Source organism: Vanessa atalanta, chromosome 8 (genome assembly GCF_905147765.1).
Source record: "Vanessa atalanta chromosome 8, ilVanAtal1.2, whole genome shotgun sequence".
NCBI lineage: Eukaryota > Metazoa > Arthropoda > Insecta > Lepidoptera > Nymphalidae > Vanessa > Vanessa atalanta.
In genome coordinates, this window is record NC_061878.1 from 233,469 (window position 1) to 255,470 (window position 22,002).

The window sequence follows — 22,002 nt, forward strand, 5'->3', positions numbered from 1 at the left end:
CGACAAAATGTTCTTATATGAACGGAAAGAAATATGGTTTGTAACGGCTCGGTTAGAAGATCACATTATAGGTATATTTAGTGATTTTATAGATCTTCAATATATAAATTTACAGGATTAGGATAAATGGAATGGAAGATAAATATTATTTTTAATAGATAAGTCAAAGTAACGACGTCATGTTTTACTACATCGTATTGAAAATATTTAAAGTAATTAATTGTGTGCGTTTTCTGCAATTTGGAGTCTTATTGACTGAAATAAATCTAGCGTAGAATTTTTTTATGGAAATACCTATTGGACACACTTTTGGGGTAAAACCGAATCGTATGCCGTGTTCTTTTATGTCATGTCCCTTTTGAATGCGTTACGCGTATACTATTTACTTTGTGCCTCTGAGAGAGTGAAAGTAAATTTCAGTATTTCATACTCTACCAGACATCTCGTGATTGTCAAGTCTTTTTTAAGAATATTATATTTACCCCGCCTCCTAAGTTAAATTTTAGGTTGACTTTATGGTTCTCAGGGTTGTATGAATACTTAAAGCTACCCCAAAATAATGACATGATGTATACATTAAACTTATATTAGCATAATATTAATATACAAAGATGTGAGGAACCTCAAACGTCTTAAAACACCCTCAAAGTACAAACTTCAGTCAACTACTTAGTTGAAACGCAGCCTCGTAACCGACTGTTTAAATATACACAGGATGCTTATAACAATTGAAACTTTGCTGTAAACATATTTCATTAACTTATCTGTTAGCTGTACAGCTACAAAATTAGTCGCAGAGGACCCGCAGAGTCGCAATGAAGTTAGATATTTGTTTTAGATAAAATATGCACATAATTATATCATACAGTAACACTTATCTTGTCAATCTTGCTGCTGGAAATACTTCTCGACCACTCTTGAAAAGGGATTTTGCAACTTATTCTATAACGAGATTCAATAGACAAACATATAGCATTGCCTAGAGGATAAAATTCACCTATTTTCCATGATTTCCTTCACTAGGGAGCACGAGAGAACATGAATTATAAACACAAAAAATTGCTTCGTGATGTGACAGTTACTATGTACTCGTATAACCAACTACTTCAAAGAATAAGAGTTGTCTTATACTGTAGTTAGTTAATTTACCCTGATGTGACAATTTACCCCGAAACATTAATAATTTGTAAAAGAATAGATAATAACAGGGACGTCTTATCAACCACCTGAAGTTTAATAAAGACTTAGAAAACATCGTAACGGTGAAATTGTATTTACTAATTTAGCAACTTATGTAACTTGAAGTAACTTGTTCGACCACATTTAACCGGAGTGAAATCGTTTACGCAGCTGATCCATCAATGCCCCTGGGTAAAAAGGTTTTTAGTCAAGATACGTTCCATTTATTACCACTAAATAGGAATCTATGCCGTAATCCCTAAAGCTAACGATCTCGAAATCATTCAGGCTGTCTTGGGCAAAAATGCTTTGTCTAGATAAAAACATTTATTATCTTAATGTTTACCTCCACCGGTGGCTTGTGCGCCTTTAGGACCGGCTATTCATTATGCATTTTCCCGCTTAATCTTGTATTGATGTGCTCCGATTTGAAAGGCGAATGAACCAGAATAATTAACACAAGAGATATACCATCTTAGATCTCATTGCAATATAAAGATTATTGCAGTGGTACTACTGTCCCCAGTATAAATAGCAGCTAAAGGTGACTTATCATTAGGTGCTCGACTTTCCTTGATGAGGAGCTATAATTGCCTTAAGTGGCTCTATCTTGGTACGACTAACAGTCAGCTTCGACTCGAAGGGTTAAAACCTAAATTCCCGATGAGCTGGGCTTAACATGTAGGGCGCGCTCTCAGGTCGTGGAATAGTGAAGTGGAAACCTCGCATGTCCTTTTTCAGACTGCTGAAGAGCACGGTAGACGATCTAGAGAAGAGATAATCCTCGACTGACCCTCCGATCAGTGTCGAGGACAGCCATGCATGAATAAAAAACACGAATGATGATAATGAACGATGATGAATACTTCATATGTATTCGAGAATTAAAAAAGGTCTACGGAATAACTTGTATCCATTTTAATTATTTATTTTGTCATTTGCTTTGTCAAATTATATATTTTTACTCTTTATGTTAAGGATAACGTGATGTGTAATTATGGAATGAATTTGAAAAGTTACTAGATTTGAACCCAAACCCCTAGACATAATATTAATTGCCAATTAGGCATTGTGTTCAATTAGTTGCTGAGGCGTAGCTCTTGATTGACTTAACAATTATAGACTGTATTGGGACATTCTAGAGCAAAAATAAATAGAATCACAAGCTCCAGTGTTTTAGTTTTATAACCACTAATATGTCCTATCGTAACTATAAAATATAAATATTTTTTATGTAAGTAGAATTACTTAGTGGTATTCAGTGTTGTTGTGTTCCGGTTTGAAGGATGAGCAAGCCAGTGTAACTCAGGCACAAGGGACGTAACATCTTAGTACCCAAGGTTGATGGGGCATTGGTGATGTAAAGAATGGTTAATATTTCTTACAACGCCATTGTCAATGGGCGGTGGTGACAACTTACCATCAGGTGGCCCATTTGCTCGATATCATCAAAAAAAAAAAGAATCCTATAAGCACGCTTGAGTTCCCGCGGTACAGGATTCAATAGAAAAGGACGCTCAGTTTTTTTTTAAATTAATAATATGATAAAATCTGCCAATGCTGCCACAGATAAGATAACTACGCAGGACGTAGGATTATAGTGCACATGTGTGTGCAAACACAAGTGTACTTTCTAATACTTTATTCTCATAATTCGATGGACCGACAGACCCGATAGAACTTGAAATAGTTTGGGAGCAATAGGCTTAACATGGTCTTCGAGGCACGTGATGTGAGCACTGCTAACCAGACTCTGGGGTAGACTAAAATTTTAACGTCAGCAAAACCTGATATTATTTACCAGCTAGACTAGCTGGCGTTTGACCCAGGGCCTCGAGACCTTTCTATCATCAATGCTATATTGATATTTCATGTGAACAGATAGATTCATTCGACCCACTGAGAAAATAATTTTGTCAACTGAGGTATAAATTATTTTTGTAATGTTATAAACTCTATTTTCCTGCAGCATTTTAGAGCACTTTCACAGAATCCACAACGATTTATCGCCGCCGTTGCAGATAAAATGGAAAAACAGATACGATAGGTATGAAAAATATATTTTAAAATCAAATAGCTGTTCTCTCGTGTTACTACACTATTGCTGAGCAGCATATGGTAATAGCATCTGGCCCTAGGTTCAAACTATGAGTTGGACTATTAAAAAATAATTGGGTTTCCAAGGGACACATAAAAGTCCTGCGATTGAATTCTAAGCGGTCAGTCGGATTTCCCATCCCACATCAGATTAAAAGAGCGATGGAAAATTACTTGTGATTGTCAGCTAGTCTTCCTTATTACTATCGTAGCTGAAATCAGTCTGAAAAAAATCATCGTCATGACTCCCCTCTATTTGAGATTGAGTCTCTTCTGCTATTCTGGAAACCACGCGACGAAAAGTTAATTATTTCAATATTTTAAAAACAAAATTAAATACTTCATTTGTCTCGATTTATATATTATGATATATTTTAAGCGAAAACTCAAAAGCATATCAAATCTCTGTTCATATTTATTTTTATCGTTAGTATGGACATATGAGTATATTTATAAAAAGAATCCTTTATTATTTTCCATTGAACGCGTACCTACGTATATATTTAATTTTATAATATTTAATTTAAATTTACATAAAGGTAAACATATTTTTGACTAAATTGAATATACAATGGTCACTTAGTCATCGTAAGTGTTAGAATTTGAGGGTTTATGAATAATACATCACATGCTAGAATAAAAATATAAAGTCAGTAGTAGGAAAATTATCCTCCTAATCACCAACATTAAAGTTTCATGTTATCAACAAAGCGTGTGATCATTAATTTGGTTGTTGACGATTTTTTAGGGTAACTGAGGCTTGACAAGCATATCATCCAATTTGTAGTTCCGTTTCACGCTTACAAATTATTGGACCGTGGATACAGCATTTGATTTTGGATGCAGATATAGATCACCACTAAGCCCGCAAATACAGCTGTGTGAGCCGTATTTCCGACTATAAAGGTCTAAGCTCGGGCATAGTCGGACTTATATTTTAGTCTCATTATTTCAGCACCCTAGTCTAATCTAGTAATATTATCCAACCGGAATTTATAAATGTCAAAAATATTTTAAATCGAAATTGTAATCCTTTTTAATTTGGAAACTAACGCTGTTATTACATTCAATAAAATAATCATTAGAAACCTTACGGTATTGGTTCAATCCTGAAATCTAAATTAAAACAAATAAATTGTCTTACTTATCACTCGCCTCAGTCGTATTATGTTTTTATTTATGTCAAACGAATCGATCCAACTAAACAGAGATTATAATATTTATGATTCTCAAGCGAACACTCCCGAATTCTCGAAACCAAGTTTCTAACTTTTAAATTTAACTTAGCGTCGGAAGTTTGTCCTGGAGCATGTATAATGAAAGAGCCTCTTAGCCGTGGGCTGACTAAATTAATCTAGAAGCATCTTCTACGTGATACATTCAAGTCTTACTTAGAAATCGTAGCGCTAGACTTCTTCGTGTGCGTCGTGATTTAATAACATTTGCAAACTAAATACTCTCTAATATTGAATGTTCTGTATTACTGGGCTACTGACGTGTTTGATTGGTGAGTGAGCCAGTGTAAAGGCTGCAGAGGAATAAATCCCTCGTGTTAAGGCAGCGCATAGATGTGTTTCAGTGGTTTTTTTTATATAAATTCCTGGTATTGCCAATGTTCATAATAAGGAGTTTGTTCAAAAATAACCCCGGCTTTGCTCTAAAAATGAATAATTGAAACTATACGTTTAAAGTGCAAGATTTTAAATGGTATTTTATTGGCACCTGTGATTTATTTACCTTAAGTTAAGAACGTGACTGAACTAATAAGCCCTGAATCACATTTACGAGCATCGATTCGAATTTAGCTGGATGGTTTCAGACACCCTATACTCAGACACGCGTCTTAAATAAAAGGTTGCATTAGGTGGCTATCGCAATCCTTCAGCTGCTAATGAATGCTATAGATTTTTGTGTCTTATCTATCGACATTCGTAACTATATAGTATAGCATTATCATTCTACAGCTTTGGACCTGCGATGCTGGTATGAATAATAAATATAGGACATTTGGTAAACAAAGACCTAACCGAACCGAGGCTTCTCATATACAATTCTTAAGGTTGTTTGTTTACAAAACGAAAGGTTTGAAGTCGGATAAACTTCAATAGTATTGCCTCATATATCGCCATATTTACGATGAAAATGTTTTATTAAGAAAATATAAAATAAAAATGCTCTATTTTTAGTTTGTCTACATATATACGACCTCCGTGGTCGAGTAGTGTATACACCGGTTTTTATGGGTACGCCACTCCAAGGTCCCGGTTTCGATTCCTGGCCGAGTCGATGTAGAAAAAGATCATTAGTTTTCTTTGTTGCCTTGAGTCTGGGTGTTTGTGGTACCGTCGTTACTTCTAATTTTCCATAACACAAGTGCTTTACTACTTACATTGGGATCAGAATTATGTATGTGATGTTGTCCAATATTTATTTATTTTTATGCTACAACTCTCTAACATTGAACATATGCGAGATTCGTGATTTCGTTCCGGGCTTACATGTCACATATAAATATATAAAGTTTTGCCAACCGTATCATCATAATATGGCCAACGGCAACGGCTTTAACTTTCAAACTGACTACTTGGTACATATGTATCACTCATTAGTCTCCGGATTTAAATTATTCTCAAGAAGAGATTAATAACGAGTATATCCTGCGTATTTACAACCTTTATTTCAATGCTTTGTGACAAGATTATTTTAATTTGCTGGGACACAAAGCCGCCGTACTACGAACGTTTCTTAATTTCTTATGACGTATCTGTAGAGCTATTCTGTAAGAACAAATTTAAAGCTCACTTGGTAATACGCTCATAAAATGTGAAAAAATGAATTGCGACATGGACTAAAAGAGTATCGCCGTAATACCGAATTGCCAACATTTCAAAATTGGCATACGATGTGAGGAGATATAGATAAGGACTGCGGGTCAAATAATATGGCGACATATACGGCAAGACTATCCGACTGTATTTTATTATAGAAATGGCCCTCCAATTTTATAATAAAATTACAATGTTTGACTTCAAATGCAAAGTCTAAATAAATAATAATAAAGACAATAAAAAAGTGGAAGTCATCGACCCCAGTCGACAATTTGCATGCAGCATGCACACACACGTTTTTAAATAACTACATTTAAGAGAAACATTATTTAATAATATTTTCCTCCGGTTTTTCTCGTAGAATCAACATTCCGAGTCAGTGGATTCGTAGATTTAATTGAAATATTCAAGGAAGAAAAGAAATAGTTTCGGTGAGTAACGAAAGACATTTTGCTGATTTGAAAAGGAACAGGCCAAACTACATTAGCTCTGAAAAAGCCCTCGGCCGGGCACTTTCAATATGACCTTTGGAATAATAAATATTATATAAAAGTGACGGCGTCTCACACTGTACCCAACAATAACTCTTGATATGATCAGAATTACTTTTTTTTCTAATAAATCTAACACATTTTCGATTATATACTACTTATTATAACGCGTAAGTTTACAAGTACTATATAATTTCAATAATAAGCCTTTATATACCTAGTCAAATTCTATTCACCAAACTTCACAGTTTCTACCTTGCATTCTACCGTACAACTTATTTATTTGACGTTGACCGATATCGGCCGCAGTGGTAAAAACACAAGTTCCTTCGAATTAAATCAAATCAATACAAAAATATTTCAATCAAGTAAAATTTACAATAAAGTGTATTTGAATCGTCAATGTTCCAACTCCAATGGGACGGCAGATAACAATAATTTTCTATTAACCGTTGGCTCGAAACCAGAGCCTAGCTTCATCTGCGACTTTATGAGCTAGCTAATGGACTTACTAAGTTAGCATATATAATGTATGCAGAAAATTAATAATCAATCTCACGCTAAAAGCACAATCCAAAGACTGGTCCACATCGTAGATAGTCGACCCAAATAGCCGAAGAGAGACGAGTGTTGAGTTACGAGTTACGAGTTCGTTCGCGAAAAACCTTTGTCTTTGTGCGAGATGGAGAGATGAATTAAAATCTTTCAATGCCAATGCCGAGAGGGAAATAGAAGAATGTTTTCATTCGAATTCATGGCATTTTGAAAATACTTTTTGCTGTCGAAATGTTTTTTATCAATGGTAAAAAATTCAGAATTTTTAATCCGTTACGTGCGGTTTGTCTCCGAATCAAAGAGACCAATATAAAATAAGTCTGCTCAAAAACAGCTCGACACGTAAGAAATTAATCAAGCCTTAGATAGAATTAATGAGGAAGCGTACGACTTTATTTTATATTCCTTCTCTTAATTTCGTGATTGTGAAAATTGTGGAAGGTAATAAAAATATAAGTTATATCTTTACCGTTTGACAAATAATTTGAAAAGTATAAATTATATTCAAAAGCCAGCAGAGCAAACGAAAGCTTCGCCCGCTGAATATAAGAGTAATAAAATATACCGCTAACCAATTGTTATCGGGTTTTGATTTTGTGATACTATTTTTTAAACCGAACCGTCTCGTTCAATTAAGTCATTGTGCTCAGTGAATACAAAAATTGTTAATGCCGTAGATCGTTGTGTTCTTGCGAAGTACAAAGAAAGTCATTCCTTTACGTCCATTGTTAATGACTTTTGCAAAAACTAATTCTTTGGATAAAGTAAACCATTTATTCTTCCGTCTCTAGTGTTTGTTTTGACTGCGGTGGTATGTTTTTTATTAATCCATTGCTATGACGCGAGGAATATCACCCAGTGATTAAACTTAGCTTGTTTATATAATTTAGCCTCAAATGTTTAAGGTTGCATTCGGAACGAATGAAGAGAAAACTGTTTAATTTTCTGCAGTAATGGTCTTGACAGAACATAACAATTTTCTAATTAATAGTAGTTAAGCTTTCAGTGTTGCGTACAGTTATTACTGGATATAGAAATAATCCCACAAACAACTAATAGTTGATTAGACTCGTTAATTGAGTAGTGTAAGAAAATTGGATCTCCTACGTTTTTACAAATGAAAAAAAAGTGTAAAAAGGACCTCAAAAATAACTTGAGGCTAGTTCTTCGGGTGCTGCTCGTAGCAAACGTTAGCTCTGACTTAGATCACGTGTTATCGCGATACTGTCACTTGTTTTTGTGAATGAGTGTCGTTAGTGTATCCAAGCAGAAAGTAATTTAATTGTGTAATTTTTATGTAGTGTGTAGTTTAAAGTTTAATCTGTGATAGTCAATTATAGTCGACAAATTCGGAAGACGTTAATTTACAGTAGGTAGTTTAAAAGCAGCTCCCGAGGTCCTGGGTACAAACCCCATATCCAGCTTAAGTAGATAACAATTTTATCTACTTAAGCTGGATCAAATTCAATCTCAAATTTATCGACATTATGTTGGCAAAGATGCTTACAAATTTATTTAAAAAAAAAAACGCATTGTTGAGCTTTTTTCAACTTACCTTTCGGTCTTGTACTAAAATCATTTGAAGGCATCTTAAATTTCAAATTGTTTTACGACATTCCTTTTAAAAGTTAAGACAGACACCAAAAATGTAAAAACTTACAACGATCAAAGAGCCCTCAAGCATAAATATTTAAATTTGCTCGTCGACTTACTTGTACATCAGCGCGTACCTACCGCGAGTTGATCCTAACCCAAGTTTTTATCCATTATTGAGGTCACCATCGTGCTTAGCCTTAGATGCATATTTAAATATTTGTGTAACTGTTTATTCTTTATGCATTACGGACATTAGCGCTAATCCAAAACAAACGCGCGACAAACCTGGTGAAAGTCTGTCGTGCGTAGAATCATTTCGATATAAAATTACACGGATAAATAAAAAGTCTCGCTCTGGATCGAGTCTTTTCTTTTTGATTTTTATGATATTCGTAAATATATACATTATTGGATAGATCTTTTTTTAAGAACCTCAATTTATCAATATATTTTGCCATTATTTATTGGCAAATATTACTTGCATCTTTTTCTAAAGACATTAGCACTCATCGAATGATACCGAGAACGGTAAGATTATATATTTAATAAATGTTTTATTCTTCTTGACTATTTTGTATATTCTACTCTACAGAACAGCAGACATTACTGCCAATTTTGTTTCAATATTCGATTCTTTCATGGTGACAAGAATATATAATGCAAAATGATTTGATATCACAAGAAATATTAAGTTAAGATAAAAATTATTAAAAAGCAAGATAACCAAAAATTCAAGGATTACGTGATGACCACAGTGTCATATTAAGCAATAGAGAAAAGAAATATTTTAAGTTTAAGCAAGAGAAAAAAAACATACTCATGACAGTGAATGACGACGCTTCAAACTTCACTTGGAGGGGATTGAGGAAAGCGGGGCAAAGAGGTAGATACACTACGTGTTCCTCCATACATTCAACTTAAATTCGTCAACTAAGCGCTTCTTCGACAGCACTTGCAATTTTGCAGCACAATTTTAATATTAATTTTACCTAATAACCTCTTTTTGAGAGAAATTGTTATTTTCCTTATATTTTCGTAATGATAAATAAATAACTTTTAATTTTTTTTATTTAAAATCGAAGTGTTAACTAGCGACTGTTACAGAGTCACTTTAAGCTATTGCAGAATATGTAAACGCAATTGTGCGACCAAATACAATTGCAGTCTCTTTCCCCTCACACTCACGACCTAATGGGACGAGACCACGACACTACCAAATAAAATCTTTAAATATAAACTTGATTAGTGGAGCGGCGGATCGACGATCGATAATCAAGGTCAACGATCAAGCTCTATAACTAACCTGCTTAATATTTTGACTTTGCGTAGAGATGTTGCATCACTCTGTATCTTCTACACTATTTTTCACGGGGAATGTTCCGATGAATCATTAATAATCCCAGTCGCTGAATTTCAACTCCGGCACCCTTCAACAGCGCGTGGTCCATTCTGTGGAAACAGCTCTTACCGGCGGTTTTTGCAGACCGGTATGACTTAGAAACCTTCAAGCCTACTCATAACTCAAAAACAACTCACCTGCACCTGCAAGCCACCATGATGCAGATATCCATGGGCGGTGGTAGTCACTTACCTTTGGATGAGCCACATGCTTATTTGACATTAAAGAATAAAAAATAAAAAACTGTCAAAAATAACGGAAAAAAATCAAAATACTATATTGCAGAGAAAAGTAATAAAAATAGGTTACAGTATATACTTATAGCCTGAAAAAATAATATAAAAACTTGTAAAAATAAAATCAATCGTGCATTAACTCACATAATAGTTTTCACGCTTAGCGCTAACGAGGTATAACAAAGTTTGAATTCAATTAAAATGCAAATAGCGACATCTACCGGTCGGCGCAGTACAAACGGTAACCGTGCTGCCGCGTTGAGTCGGGAACCGCAATTGTTTTCAAACAGCTTTCATAATTGAAGAACTATTTAAAATTTATAATTGTAACAGCTGCGTGCGAAATTAAACGAATTTGTTGAAAATTCAAGTTTCGTTGTGAATTTTGAAGTTAAATTTGACGAAATCTTAATTTTACCAAAAACGTTACGAACTTTTTGAAATCATTACAATTAATTGAATCCTAACTATCTCATTTCCCCTTTTTTCAACCATCTCTTATAACATTTCTAACAGTGGTGACTCAATCTAGAAAAATCGACTTTCTTATGTCGCTGTTATAAGTCCTTGTCACTATAGGAATATTGGTTGGAATTATACTGGTTCACTCACACTTCAAACTGAATACTATACAAAGTATTCCAGTTTTTTTTAAGCAATGGCCCATTCAACTATAAAAAAATAAAAATACACAAGCTTTATACGGGTCACCAATAATGTAACGTAACATTTAATCTAATTTATGTCACTGTAAATGACATAGCGCACTTCTCCCTACTTCCTGTAACATATTTCCGTCGCGTTTGGAAATTTAGTCGCATTAAATACAGTATCACGAAAACGTGATACGGTATTACAAATACAAAGGTCAATACTGCGTTTGTCAAATCATTTTAAATAACGAACACATTAAAATAAAAAATAAAACCTTCGAAAATAATTAAATGACAAAAATATTATTAAAAATCCCGTGTGAATCAAAGCAATAAAATAAGTTTATAACCGTATACAAGAGAAAGAGAGAAAGAGATGGCAATGTTGACTGGATACCGCTCTATCCGCACGTGACGATTTCTGCTAATTCAATCTCATGTAAGCCGCGTAGAAGATCTTCGTTACAAAAAACATAAACAAAATATACTTAATTCGTGCAAACCGCTTTCAATAGTAAATTTACAGGATAAAATTAAAATAAAATACATGGCAAAAAGAGACTACAAACAAGAGTTACTTTAAGTCTCAATATCTTAGCTCGGAGTCAGCCGTTGGAATGCAGCTTTTAACATTATAAATATATCTTAAGTAATGTTCAACTTACTGCTTGCTTTATTCGGTTTGTATGCGCTCGCAGATCGTGTACCCGACTGAGTTAAAGCTTAGTCTTCGTTGTTAATGACACATGCATAAGTGTGTCTGACACACAAGTGGCGCCATCAACGTTTAATAGTCAATAGTTGGCGCTGGAGTCGTATCCGATAATTGTTCGTCTTCTATGCAATCGTGCCCCATTCAACTTGTAGGTCAAGCGAATGTGTAGAGGCAGGATCTTCTGATGCCTTTACGCATATATTGATTGTGTAAAGGCGCGATCTTCTGATACGCCTGATGCCTTTACACATATATTGATATCGCATTTTTTTGTTAAGGTTATAGTTACATCTTGCACGCCATGTTGTTTGAAAAAGTTTACCTTACAAATATTTAACACTCTTAAGAATTTCACATATAAATTCCAGCTTTTATTGATTGTTGCAGACGTGAATCTGGAGGTCAATTACCTCGTTCAGCCAGCATCGACTCCATGGTGGAAGCAGCGATTTGCGCAAGACACTCGGAGCCAAGTCCTATCACGCTACAGCTGCCGAGAGCTGATCGAGCCTTGAGCCTTGTCTCCCCTGCGGTCGGCAGGCGAGCAAAATCTCAGAGAGGACAAGCCGGTAAGTAGCAATAATAATATTAGCATACTGAATATATTTTTTGTTGGTATTTAGTTTTTGAGATACATGTTCTATAATGTGACGTATTCTTTTTTTGCAATACGAGTTGTTTTTCAGATTTTATTTACAATTGATGTTATAATTAACACTGATACCATAACATCCAGCCAAAACTCGTACAATCTAATTAATAAACGCTACAAAGGGATGTAGAGTGTATGATATTTTGTGTTCATGGATGTCTCCGACCAATATAACGTGAGCGGAGCGCAAGAGCCTTAAAGATTTAAAATTTTCCCCTTTTAGGTGACGAATTAGATTTTTTTACCTTATAGTAAGTAATTACTACCACACATAAACATTGGCGCCGTTAGAAACTGTAATCATTTCTTACATACCCAATGCGCCACCAACCTCAGGAACTAAGATATTACCACCCAGTAACTGTCAAATTCTCTGTTTTCAAAGTTACTATCGCTCAACGATTAATAAAATTAAGTCACACAACAGTGTTTAACTGTAATATTTTCAACGTTGAAGCGTTCAATTGAACAGCACAACTAGTAGTACGAATAACAAAAGGTTATTCAAGATTATTTGGATTTCATAAGTAGGCTATGATAGTTAGCTATTGTTCGTCGTAAAAGTGATCGTTTCTAAATTTCGATTCGAAATGTTTTGAACAAACAATGTAAGACGTTCGACTATTCGGTAATTTAATTTGTTCTCGACATCAGGACCCGTCCGTTCTAATACGAATTATCTTCGAATTCAGTGAATTGTCCGTTTTGATATCGGCAGTGCTATTCTGTAAAACTCACTTCATCTCACTCGTAAAATTACAAATCCTGACGTTCGGTAATACGTTATTTTGATGCGTAGGTATATCATTTACATTTAATTCACATTCTGACACTACGTCCTTCTTCTGGGGTCATTTTTAAGTTTGTAGGAACAAATTATAACGTAGATATTTTGTTTAAGTTATTAGAAGTTTGCATTGAAAAATCATTAAATTATAATATCGTTATAACTGTATTACCAACTTACCGTACAGTATTAGAAAGTTGAAAACAAAGTGTGGAATGAATATTCATTGATTTTCATGCAGGGTGAACGAATGTTATTGTACTTGTAAGGATTGTTAGTTAAATATGGATACGAAGAAGATTAACTCGGGGATTCTTGCTGTTTCTTCGCGATGGATTGTGAATTTTCGTAAAATATAAATAGCTATTCATATAATCAAAATAAATAATTATTTTTTCGTGACATCATTGCAAAAAATTTCAAATTTAAATTGATTGTATATAAATTGAGTCACAAAAGATCGATATTATAATTTTACACTATACAATATATATTTGTAACTTACTGGAATAGATTTTTCTTTTATTAATAAAATATTTCCTTTTCAATCAACCAACATAGTCAGAGGGATGAGAGCAAATACAACAAACGTGTGAAGAGCAAGGCGAAAATGGGGATCTGTTACGTACAGACACATACTTTTCTGAATTGCTAAAAAAATAATAAGAACTCACTAAATTTTATTGAACATTTCGAATTGAATTGACGTCTACTGTTTATATAATATACATATATGATGTATCTGCTATTGTAATCTGGCCAATTTTACTAATATTTAATCGAGTACGTCATTCAAGCTATTACAATTAACAGTATATTGTAATTATAAAACAAGCAATATCTGTGTTCGGTTTTAAAATTAATTGAAATATAATTCGATCATGTTGTGTGAATTGCATTGAAATTCCATTTTCTCCAAACAAATAATCAATAACCGATACAAAATAGCGCGAATGTCCGACAATACGTTAATTTTAATTTTATTATATCACAATTATCGGAACTTTAATCGACATAATAATGAATAACAGAAAAAACCTCAACCTTTGTAATGAATGGCTAATGAAACGCGCGGACCTTAATAGTGAAGCCACAAAAGCGAATAAAACATCAAAACCGAATGGAAATTCCCGGTAGTACGTTCCTGTTTCCCGTTTCACTAGTCTGTCAAAAGTGTTATCACTTTAATTATTGAAGTATTAACAAAAAACGCATCGTTTCCTAAAACGCGGAATTTTATTTATTTTGTGGCTACATTATATAGTATCGCGCGTTCCATCTGCCTTTAATTTTAGAATCTGAGAAAAAAAAAATAGGTATTTCCTGCTGACCGCTAAAGACATCCTTAGAGTTCCACCATAACACGCATTGTCATCGGAACTGAACTAACATGTGAAATTTCAAGTCTGTAAGATAAGTCAAATACACTTTAATTCATTGCCTGATATGACCTGATATGACCTGATATGATTAAGTAACAAACACAGCAAGTAAAATAAAAGCTTGTAAAAAAGTTAGCGCTGGAAAGTCGCTCTGCTAATGAAGCACTCTCTCACTTGAAGGTTCGAAGCTTATTCAACCGCGCTGCTCAACAAGGTGACAGACACACATACAGGTTTCCCCTTGATGTTTTCACTATTGAGCACAAGAGGAATTTAAAACACAAACTAAATCCAATCTTCGGTTTGGATCCACGTGGTCTACCCACTGAGCTATCTCGACTTTAATAAACTTAGCACAACTCGTGAAAAGTTACATCAAAACTTATACCCCATTTAAAACTTTACATCTATCATAATTATATATGCGAGTTAAAGAACCACGAGTAGGCTATAAACCTTAGCTCGTGTGTTATGTTTTACAAGCCCAGCTAAAAGTATTTCACGTCCAGAACAGTGACCTTCTTTGATATGATAATGACTTGCCCCTGGTCGTCGCGGTCTGCTTTATATTTATGTACAACTTGGCTTATAAAGGCTTGTTTATAAATGATGAGCGAAAATTTTGTCGAGAATTAAAAAAAACTTTTTGATGGACTTATTTATAAAAACATTTTTTATAATTTTTATAGTGATGTACCGATTTTTAAGGGAGACTAAGCCGAACTAACTGCACAGCACATTGTTGTGCGCAAGTGCAATCTCTTTTTCTTAAATCTTTACATGTTTTCCGAGAAGCTGAAACCATGTTGCATACATTCTGTGATCACTGACACACACTTTGATCTTGTCGACGCCGATTCATATTCGTATTATTCGATAATACGTCTTGCCTTTTAATTACTACTAAAACTAGCTTTCTCTGGAATAATTTATCTCCAGAAGAGTACCTCATAAGTATTTCCTAACGTTTTAAAATTTCTTTTTATTTCTTAAGCTCTTATATTAATATGTAGGACATACATAACAAACAAAACAGCATAAAAACTAATCAATTAATCAATTGTAGGTATTTTTAAATGAAAATTTGTATGACATTAGCATAGTTCGCGAGTTAAAATCCGGGAAAGGAATTCTTTAGTTTTCATTTCATCAAAATTCTCTACTGGTCAATCTTTGCCTATAAAATATTTAAAACATGCGAAAAAAAAAACAAATCTCAATCTTATATTATCACGAAACAAGTCAATATGACTTACCCTAACGTCGTAGTTTCACCGCAAGCCCTTATTTTTTTCAAGTGTCTTAAAGGGGCTGTTTTAGTCAGGGTGCATATTATATGTAAGTTGGGAAACTACGGGTAGTACGAAGAATTAATGACGGTTTTTAAATTATTCAAATATACATTATAATAAGCTTTAAATGACACGCTACAACCGGATCGAAATGTAAATTATACTTAGAAAAACAGGTAAGAATCTATTATGTCATTCTATTATACACAGTACATATGTATCTGTGTAAATAACACGTCGTTCGTCCTCAGGTCTGAGGTGTTTCTTTCCGAATTATTAGTAGATTTTTAACAAATGTATAATGTATCGCCTGTGCATTTTTCTATAGCAATAAGCAACATTGCTTCTGGACGAAACTCGTGCAGGCGTTGTAAGGTAATGGCTTCGTTACTTATATTAACATCCCAGCACATTTGTACTCTGGTTCCGTTCTTGGCAATTTCCGTTCAAATCAAAATTTCATAAAATTCTATCAAAGTTTATATCATTATTTTTCTTCACGACCCGAATTCGAGCTCTCAAAATAATAGAATTTTTGGTTGTAATGCTATAGGCAACACTATCTAGGGGTAAAAACTCGTGAATCTTATCGTATATCCTACCATTAAAGGCTAAAACATATACAAGTAATAGGAAGGAATACATCGAAAGGAAACCTGTATGAAATCGGATCCATCAACTCGCTTTGATGTTACGTGGTGGAATAAGCTCCAAACCTTCACCTCAAAGGGAGAATACCCATTAGCCGAGCTGTGAGAAATTTACATAGGCATACTTTAATAATAACGTGAAACAAAAGAACTTAATTATACTTGAACAAGAATATTGAAATAAAAACAATTTGAATAAGGAGCTTTAATAAATTTAACAATATATTTTAAATGGTTTCTCGTTCACTTTACCGGCGAGTTATAAAGGATAACGTAATAAACCGCGCTTCTGTCTGTGACTCTTTTAAAAGTTACTTTGTAATATGGTTTGTACCTAATACGCTTTCCACGGAAATTAATCGTTCTTTAATATATCATGAGTTCCGGCATTTCATATGTACCTATGGTACGTAATTTTACGTATCTGTGGTATGTGATTTTAATGATGGTGGTAAGTGGAATTAACATAGACATTTTTACTGTAAGAAATATTAACCATTCCCTACATCGCCAATGCACCACTAACTTTAGGATCTAAGATGTTATGCCCCTTGTGCTTGTAGTAAATACTACTAGACCAAGGAGGCGGCAAACATCGTAATAGTTCTACGTTAAATAAATTCCAGTTCTAAACAACAATAAAAAAAGGGTTTTTTACTGAAGCATCAATACAAACTTTCCGCTAACTCTTATTAAAGAAGTAACCCCTAATTGTTCTTATCAACTACTTCCTCAAAAGAGATTTAATTTCTTCATTACGGGGTTTTCTTGTCTTTTATAAAATTCAAAGGATAATCCTGTTGATATTCTCGAGCTAAGCCGTCCATTCAATGATCAAGAAAGTAAAAAACGTTTTTTGCTTATATTGAGTTTGAAAAGCTTTAATGTAAAAAGGGCAAATTAAATTACTGATTGAATTATGTCCGTTCGCATATTTTAAGCGAGTCAGCGAGGTACAGGCCCAGGAGATACGTTGTTAAAAAATCTCTACGGTACCTAAAAATTGAAGGTAAATAGGTATTAAGTTAAGTATTGCATATATCTCATTGTTGGTAAAGTTTACTGTTAAACATAAATAAGAACATGAAAACTTAGTAGTGATCGCTTAACGAAGGTTTTGTCGCCTCTAAACGAGAAGATGTGGAGCTTACTCCACCGAGACCATGATGACGCTGTATTTATGCCACCGCGCTTCCATTGGATGGACATGAACATTGGAACACTCGGTTTCTGTAAAAATTCCCATTTCCTATAAAAAAAATTTTAATTCATATATATATTTCGTAATATTTCGGACCAGGTAAAACACCACGTCTTCGGCACGAAACGGAGAGATTTGTATCGTTTCCTTCCCCGCCTTCGCTGAGCGAGTTCGGCTCTTTTCCGGTTCCGGCCTACCATCCCCTTCTAGTCCATCTCACTGAAGAAGGCTTGCCATTACCGCTGAGTCCCTGCTGAGCATCCCAGACACGATTACTCGCAGTGAAAAGTCTCGTCGAAAATCGCGAACCAGGATTTACCTTTATGAATTTGTTCGGCAATCTGATCTGGGGTGGTAATTTTAAAGTCCCATGAATAAATGAAAAAAAAAAATCTTAATTATCTTTACAATGCAATTATACAAATTGTTCAATTTGCTAATTTAAATCACTCGCCACAGTTGTAACGAGGTCGTATATTAACTTAGCATATTTAACCGTGGAATTGCATTAATATTTAATTGATTAAATGGAGTAATTATGTTGAAAGAGCATCGGAACACGACAGCTCATATAAAATACCTATTTAACATTCAGGATTCCACGGTAAAATATAGAATATAATGCAGCTGTGCCAACCCTTGCTAATACCTAAAATGTATTACGAGTTACCCTCCTGACTTAGTACAGGTAATATTAAAGACTAAAAAAAATAAAAACAGTTACTGATGATAAGTAATTTTCCATTTGATAAAAGGAAAACATATGCTGTTATGTAGTCATTTCAGGAGATCGTAATCGAAAATTAAATCATTTATATTCTAGCGGTTAGTTTGGTCCAAACTCGAGACATGTTTACAATTATGATATTAAAATTAATTGCCAAATTTAGAGACTAATCTCGAATATTAACCATTTGCGCAGAAGATTCTGTAGTAAATTAGAGTGTGAATAGTCACAGGTGCACTTTCATAATCCGATAAGACCGGAAAGAGTTCTGAAATAGGACCGACGGCTTTACGTGAAAGCACGTTCACGTTGGCCTTACGGACACTCTTAATAAATGCACGTGAATAAAAATGCTACCGGCTTTCAAACTTTGAACTCGTACAAAGATTCTCTGAACAAGAAACCAGAATTATTGTATAGACTACCCCCTGACGTGGAATCAAAGATGTCAGGGTGGGACACGGAATAGAAATGGTATTCGTATTTCCCATCTAATATCTATATGTCATGGCTATAAATAAGTTATAATAGCATTTCAATGAAATGTGCGGGATCTATTTTAGGATTATATGATTAAATTTGATCAAACCTAAAGCACTTTTCCGGACGAAACTCAAACTACCCGCCATAACTCCATCGGGCTCTCGCAAATGGAGCAAATCAAGTTATCACTATAGCAATATGGACTAATTTCCGTCGAAGGTTCCAGTTCACAAGCGAACGTTAACGCTTATGCTTCATACGTGACGCTTTAAACTGAAAAACAATACTATTTTTTTCCTCATCGAGTATACCTATTAGAGGAAATCTGTTTAGGGAAATCGACTACACAGGAAATAACTTTAATACGATAAAATAAAATATATTACAATGCATGCAGTACGGGCCACTACAGATGCACTTCATATCTATTTTCCCTTCTCATAGTCTTACAATATCATAGTCAGACAACCGCTTGTAAAATACGCTTAACTTTGACTAATTTCTGTATGGAAAACTCATTATTATTTAAAAACATAATACGCTATAATAAGCTGTCGTGACGTGGTGGTCAGTTATATGATTTATTGAAAGTTTCCTTCGTCAAAAATGTTGTGACTTAGACCTCAAAACACAATTCTCGCTAGGAGAGCCGACACTCCGATGTGTACTCGACAACTCGTGGCGAAACGTTGAATTTAACTGATTAATTTGTTTCCTTAGCCCCGCTGACTTTTGGAATTACTTGAAATTCCATCTCCTAAAATCATTTTCATTTTATTTTCCCTTTATATGACTTGCCATTGACATTTGGAATCATATCATAACATAAAAATTGACATTTATCCTTAACTGTCCCAGTACGAAGTCAAGTAAATTATAAAAAATTATAGGATACGCATTTGGCATTCCAAAATTTTAGAACCAGTCGAAGTATTTTGTTGGGACAAACTCGAAACTGGCCGTAACCCAATCGAGAAATGACTTAAAGTGATTAGCGCCTTTGACTGTAATGACGACGATGTTGATGGCCATGATGAGGACTAACGGCTTTACTAGCTTTCTGAAGCTCTGGCTCCCGACTCAGGGATGTAAATGAATATGCTTTGACACAAACCACAATATATTTGTATCTTTTATTTATAATATGCTCCAAACCTTCTCCTCAAAGGAAGAGGAGGCCTTTATCCCAGCAGTGGGACATTTACGGGCTGCTAATTTTTATCGGCCCGACCAGAGGTTTGAACACAGGACATCGGGGGTCTACGCCCATATACTAGCCACAAGACCAACGAGGTAGTCAAATGCTTACTATAATAATTATAACACATAAAGTTGGTTTTCTACGTGTCAGGGCACGGCGGAGCGTTTTAAGGACAATTATTAGGGTAAGGTTTGTTTTATTTCTTACGTTACTTGAAATAACAAATGAATAAATGTATTAATGAAAATATATGTACATATAAATGTAGCTGATTTAAAAATTGGAATAAAATGTTGTTTGTGGTTTCTATTTAAATGTAAATGTGTCTGGAAAGGCTTTCCTACCTTGTCTCACCGCAAATCGGGGAAAGGTGACCTGAATTAATACGCGTTGGCGTTCCTAGTTCTTCAAATAAAAGTACGATTAATTGGATCGAGGTCCTATTTCTCGTTATTTTTGGCATACAGACAATGTCGTGAACATAAAAAAAAATTAACTACAAAATTCACTACTACTATACGGAATGTCATAAATAAATCTTTTGAAACATTACACTCGCTCGTTGGTTCGTACATCTACAGCTGGAAATAAATACGTTAGGCCTGAGAAGAACCACAGAAAAACATCAAAAATGTTCGCTCGTTGAATTTCATGTCATTAAATATCAAGAATTTAATATTGAAATATCTCGATTATACGAATTTTGCCAATGTACAAATTTGTCGACTAAAAAAATCATTATTTTTCAACGATCTATAATTGCGGATAAGTTTCGATCGGGTGTGTCTTGAAGACGATCGCTTAACTTCCATGACACCGGTCAACGTTGGCATTTCCAATACCATTTTATAATGAATAGCTATCTGTAGGAAAATGTAGTGTAAAGTTAAATTTTGTTTTTATTTTTTGTTGATGCTGATTTAAGCACCTAAATAAGGAGATTGAAACTTGGTGAAGGATTTGAGTGCAACTTTTCAATATGTAACGTTTGAAAATGAAACATTTGCGACGCACGTATAATATATGTTCTTTCTTATTATTCACAGATTGTTTAACGATCTGCCGCTCGTAAGGCATCTTTTAGGCTGTAATCTAATAACAAACAAAATAGCTTTTTATTTTATATAGGTCATGAAATTTTGGACGATTTATAGAAAATTCGATATTTGAAATATGAACGGAAAAGCGATCGTCAATATTTGTATTTATTTGAACCCAGAAAGCAATATCTATTTCATTAAAATGCAAAAAAAAATCAGTCTGTATCATATCCAACATCGTTTCAATTCTATTCATACTTAAAAAATAAATTTGGATTTCTCCACATACAAACGGCACAGAAAATGACATTAAATCTACAACTATTGTAACTATTTTATCGTCTATTTCAATATTCATTAGCAAAAAACAACTCAATCTGCACTATCAAACTAATCACAATGATCTTACAAAATTTAAAAATTCAAAGTTGTCAGGTATTCCTCCCATCGCGGTCATGGTTTGTGATTTTTTTTTAATTTACGACTTGTGACCTTTCATATACTAACTCCACCAACAAGTGTTCATTCCTTTTATCGAAAAATGCTAACTAAGGAACCATTTATTTCTTAAAATGAACCGGCTTTTTAGGATACTGACTTTATGTTATGTTCACAGTGATGAATCTGCTATCAGATTTTAGCAAGTACGCAGGATTTCATATTGGAGTGCGTAAATGTGTACTCAAACACAACTCTTATAATCCGATTGAATGGCAAATCTGTCTCTATAGAAAACAGCTTAGCACGCCGACCACTCGCCACTCAGACTGCACAGCTGCCACCTGGTGGCGCTTGTGTTTCGCTTTCGTTGATAAAATATACAGGACGCCTTACAATG

General features: G+C 34.2%; 1 protein-coding gene across 1 annotated transcript in view; it reads left to right on the forward strand.

Moving 5' to 3' along the window:
• LOC125065878 overlaps positions 1 to 17,970 on the forward strand; it is a 177,367-nt gene extending 159,397 nt beyond the window's left edge. Inside the window, exons 6-7 of the mRNA XM_047673734.1 lie at positions 12,137 to 12,318; positions 17,813 to 17,970. Of these exons, the coding sequence (XP_047529690.1) occupies positions 12,137 to 12,318; positions 17,813 to 17,970 (340 nt within the window). The remainder of the gene's footprint in view (positions 1 to 12,136; positions 12,319 to 17,812) is intronic.
• Positions 17,971 to 22,002: the final 4,032 nt, after the last annotated feature.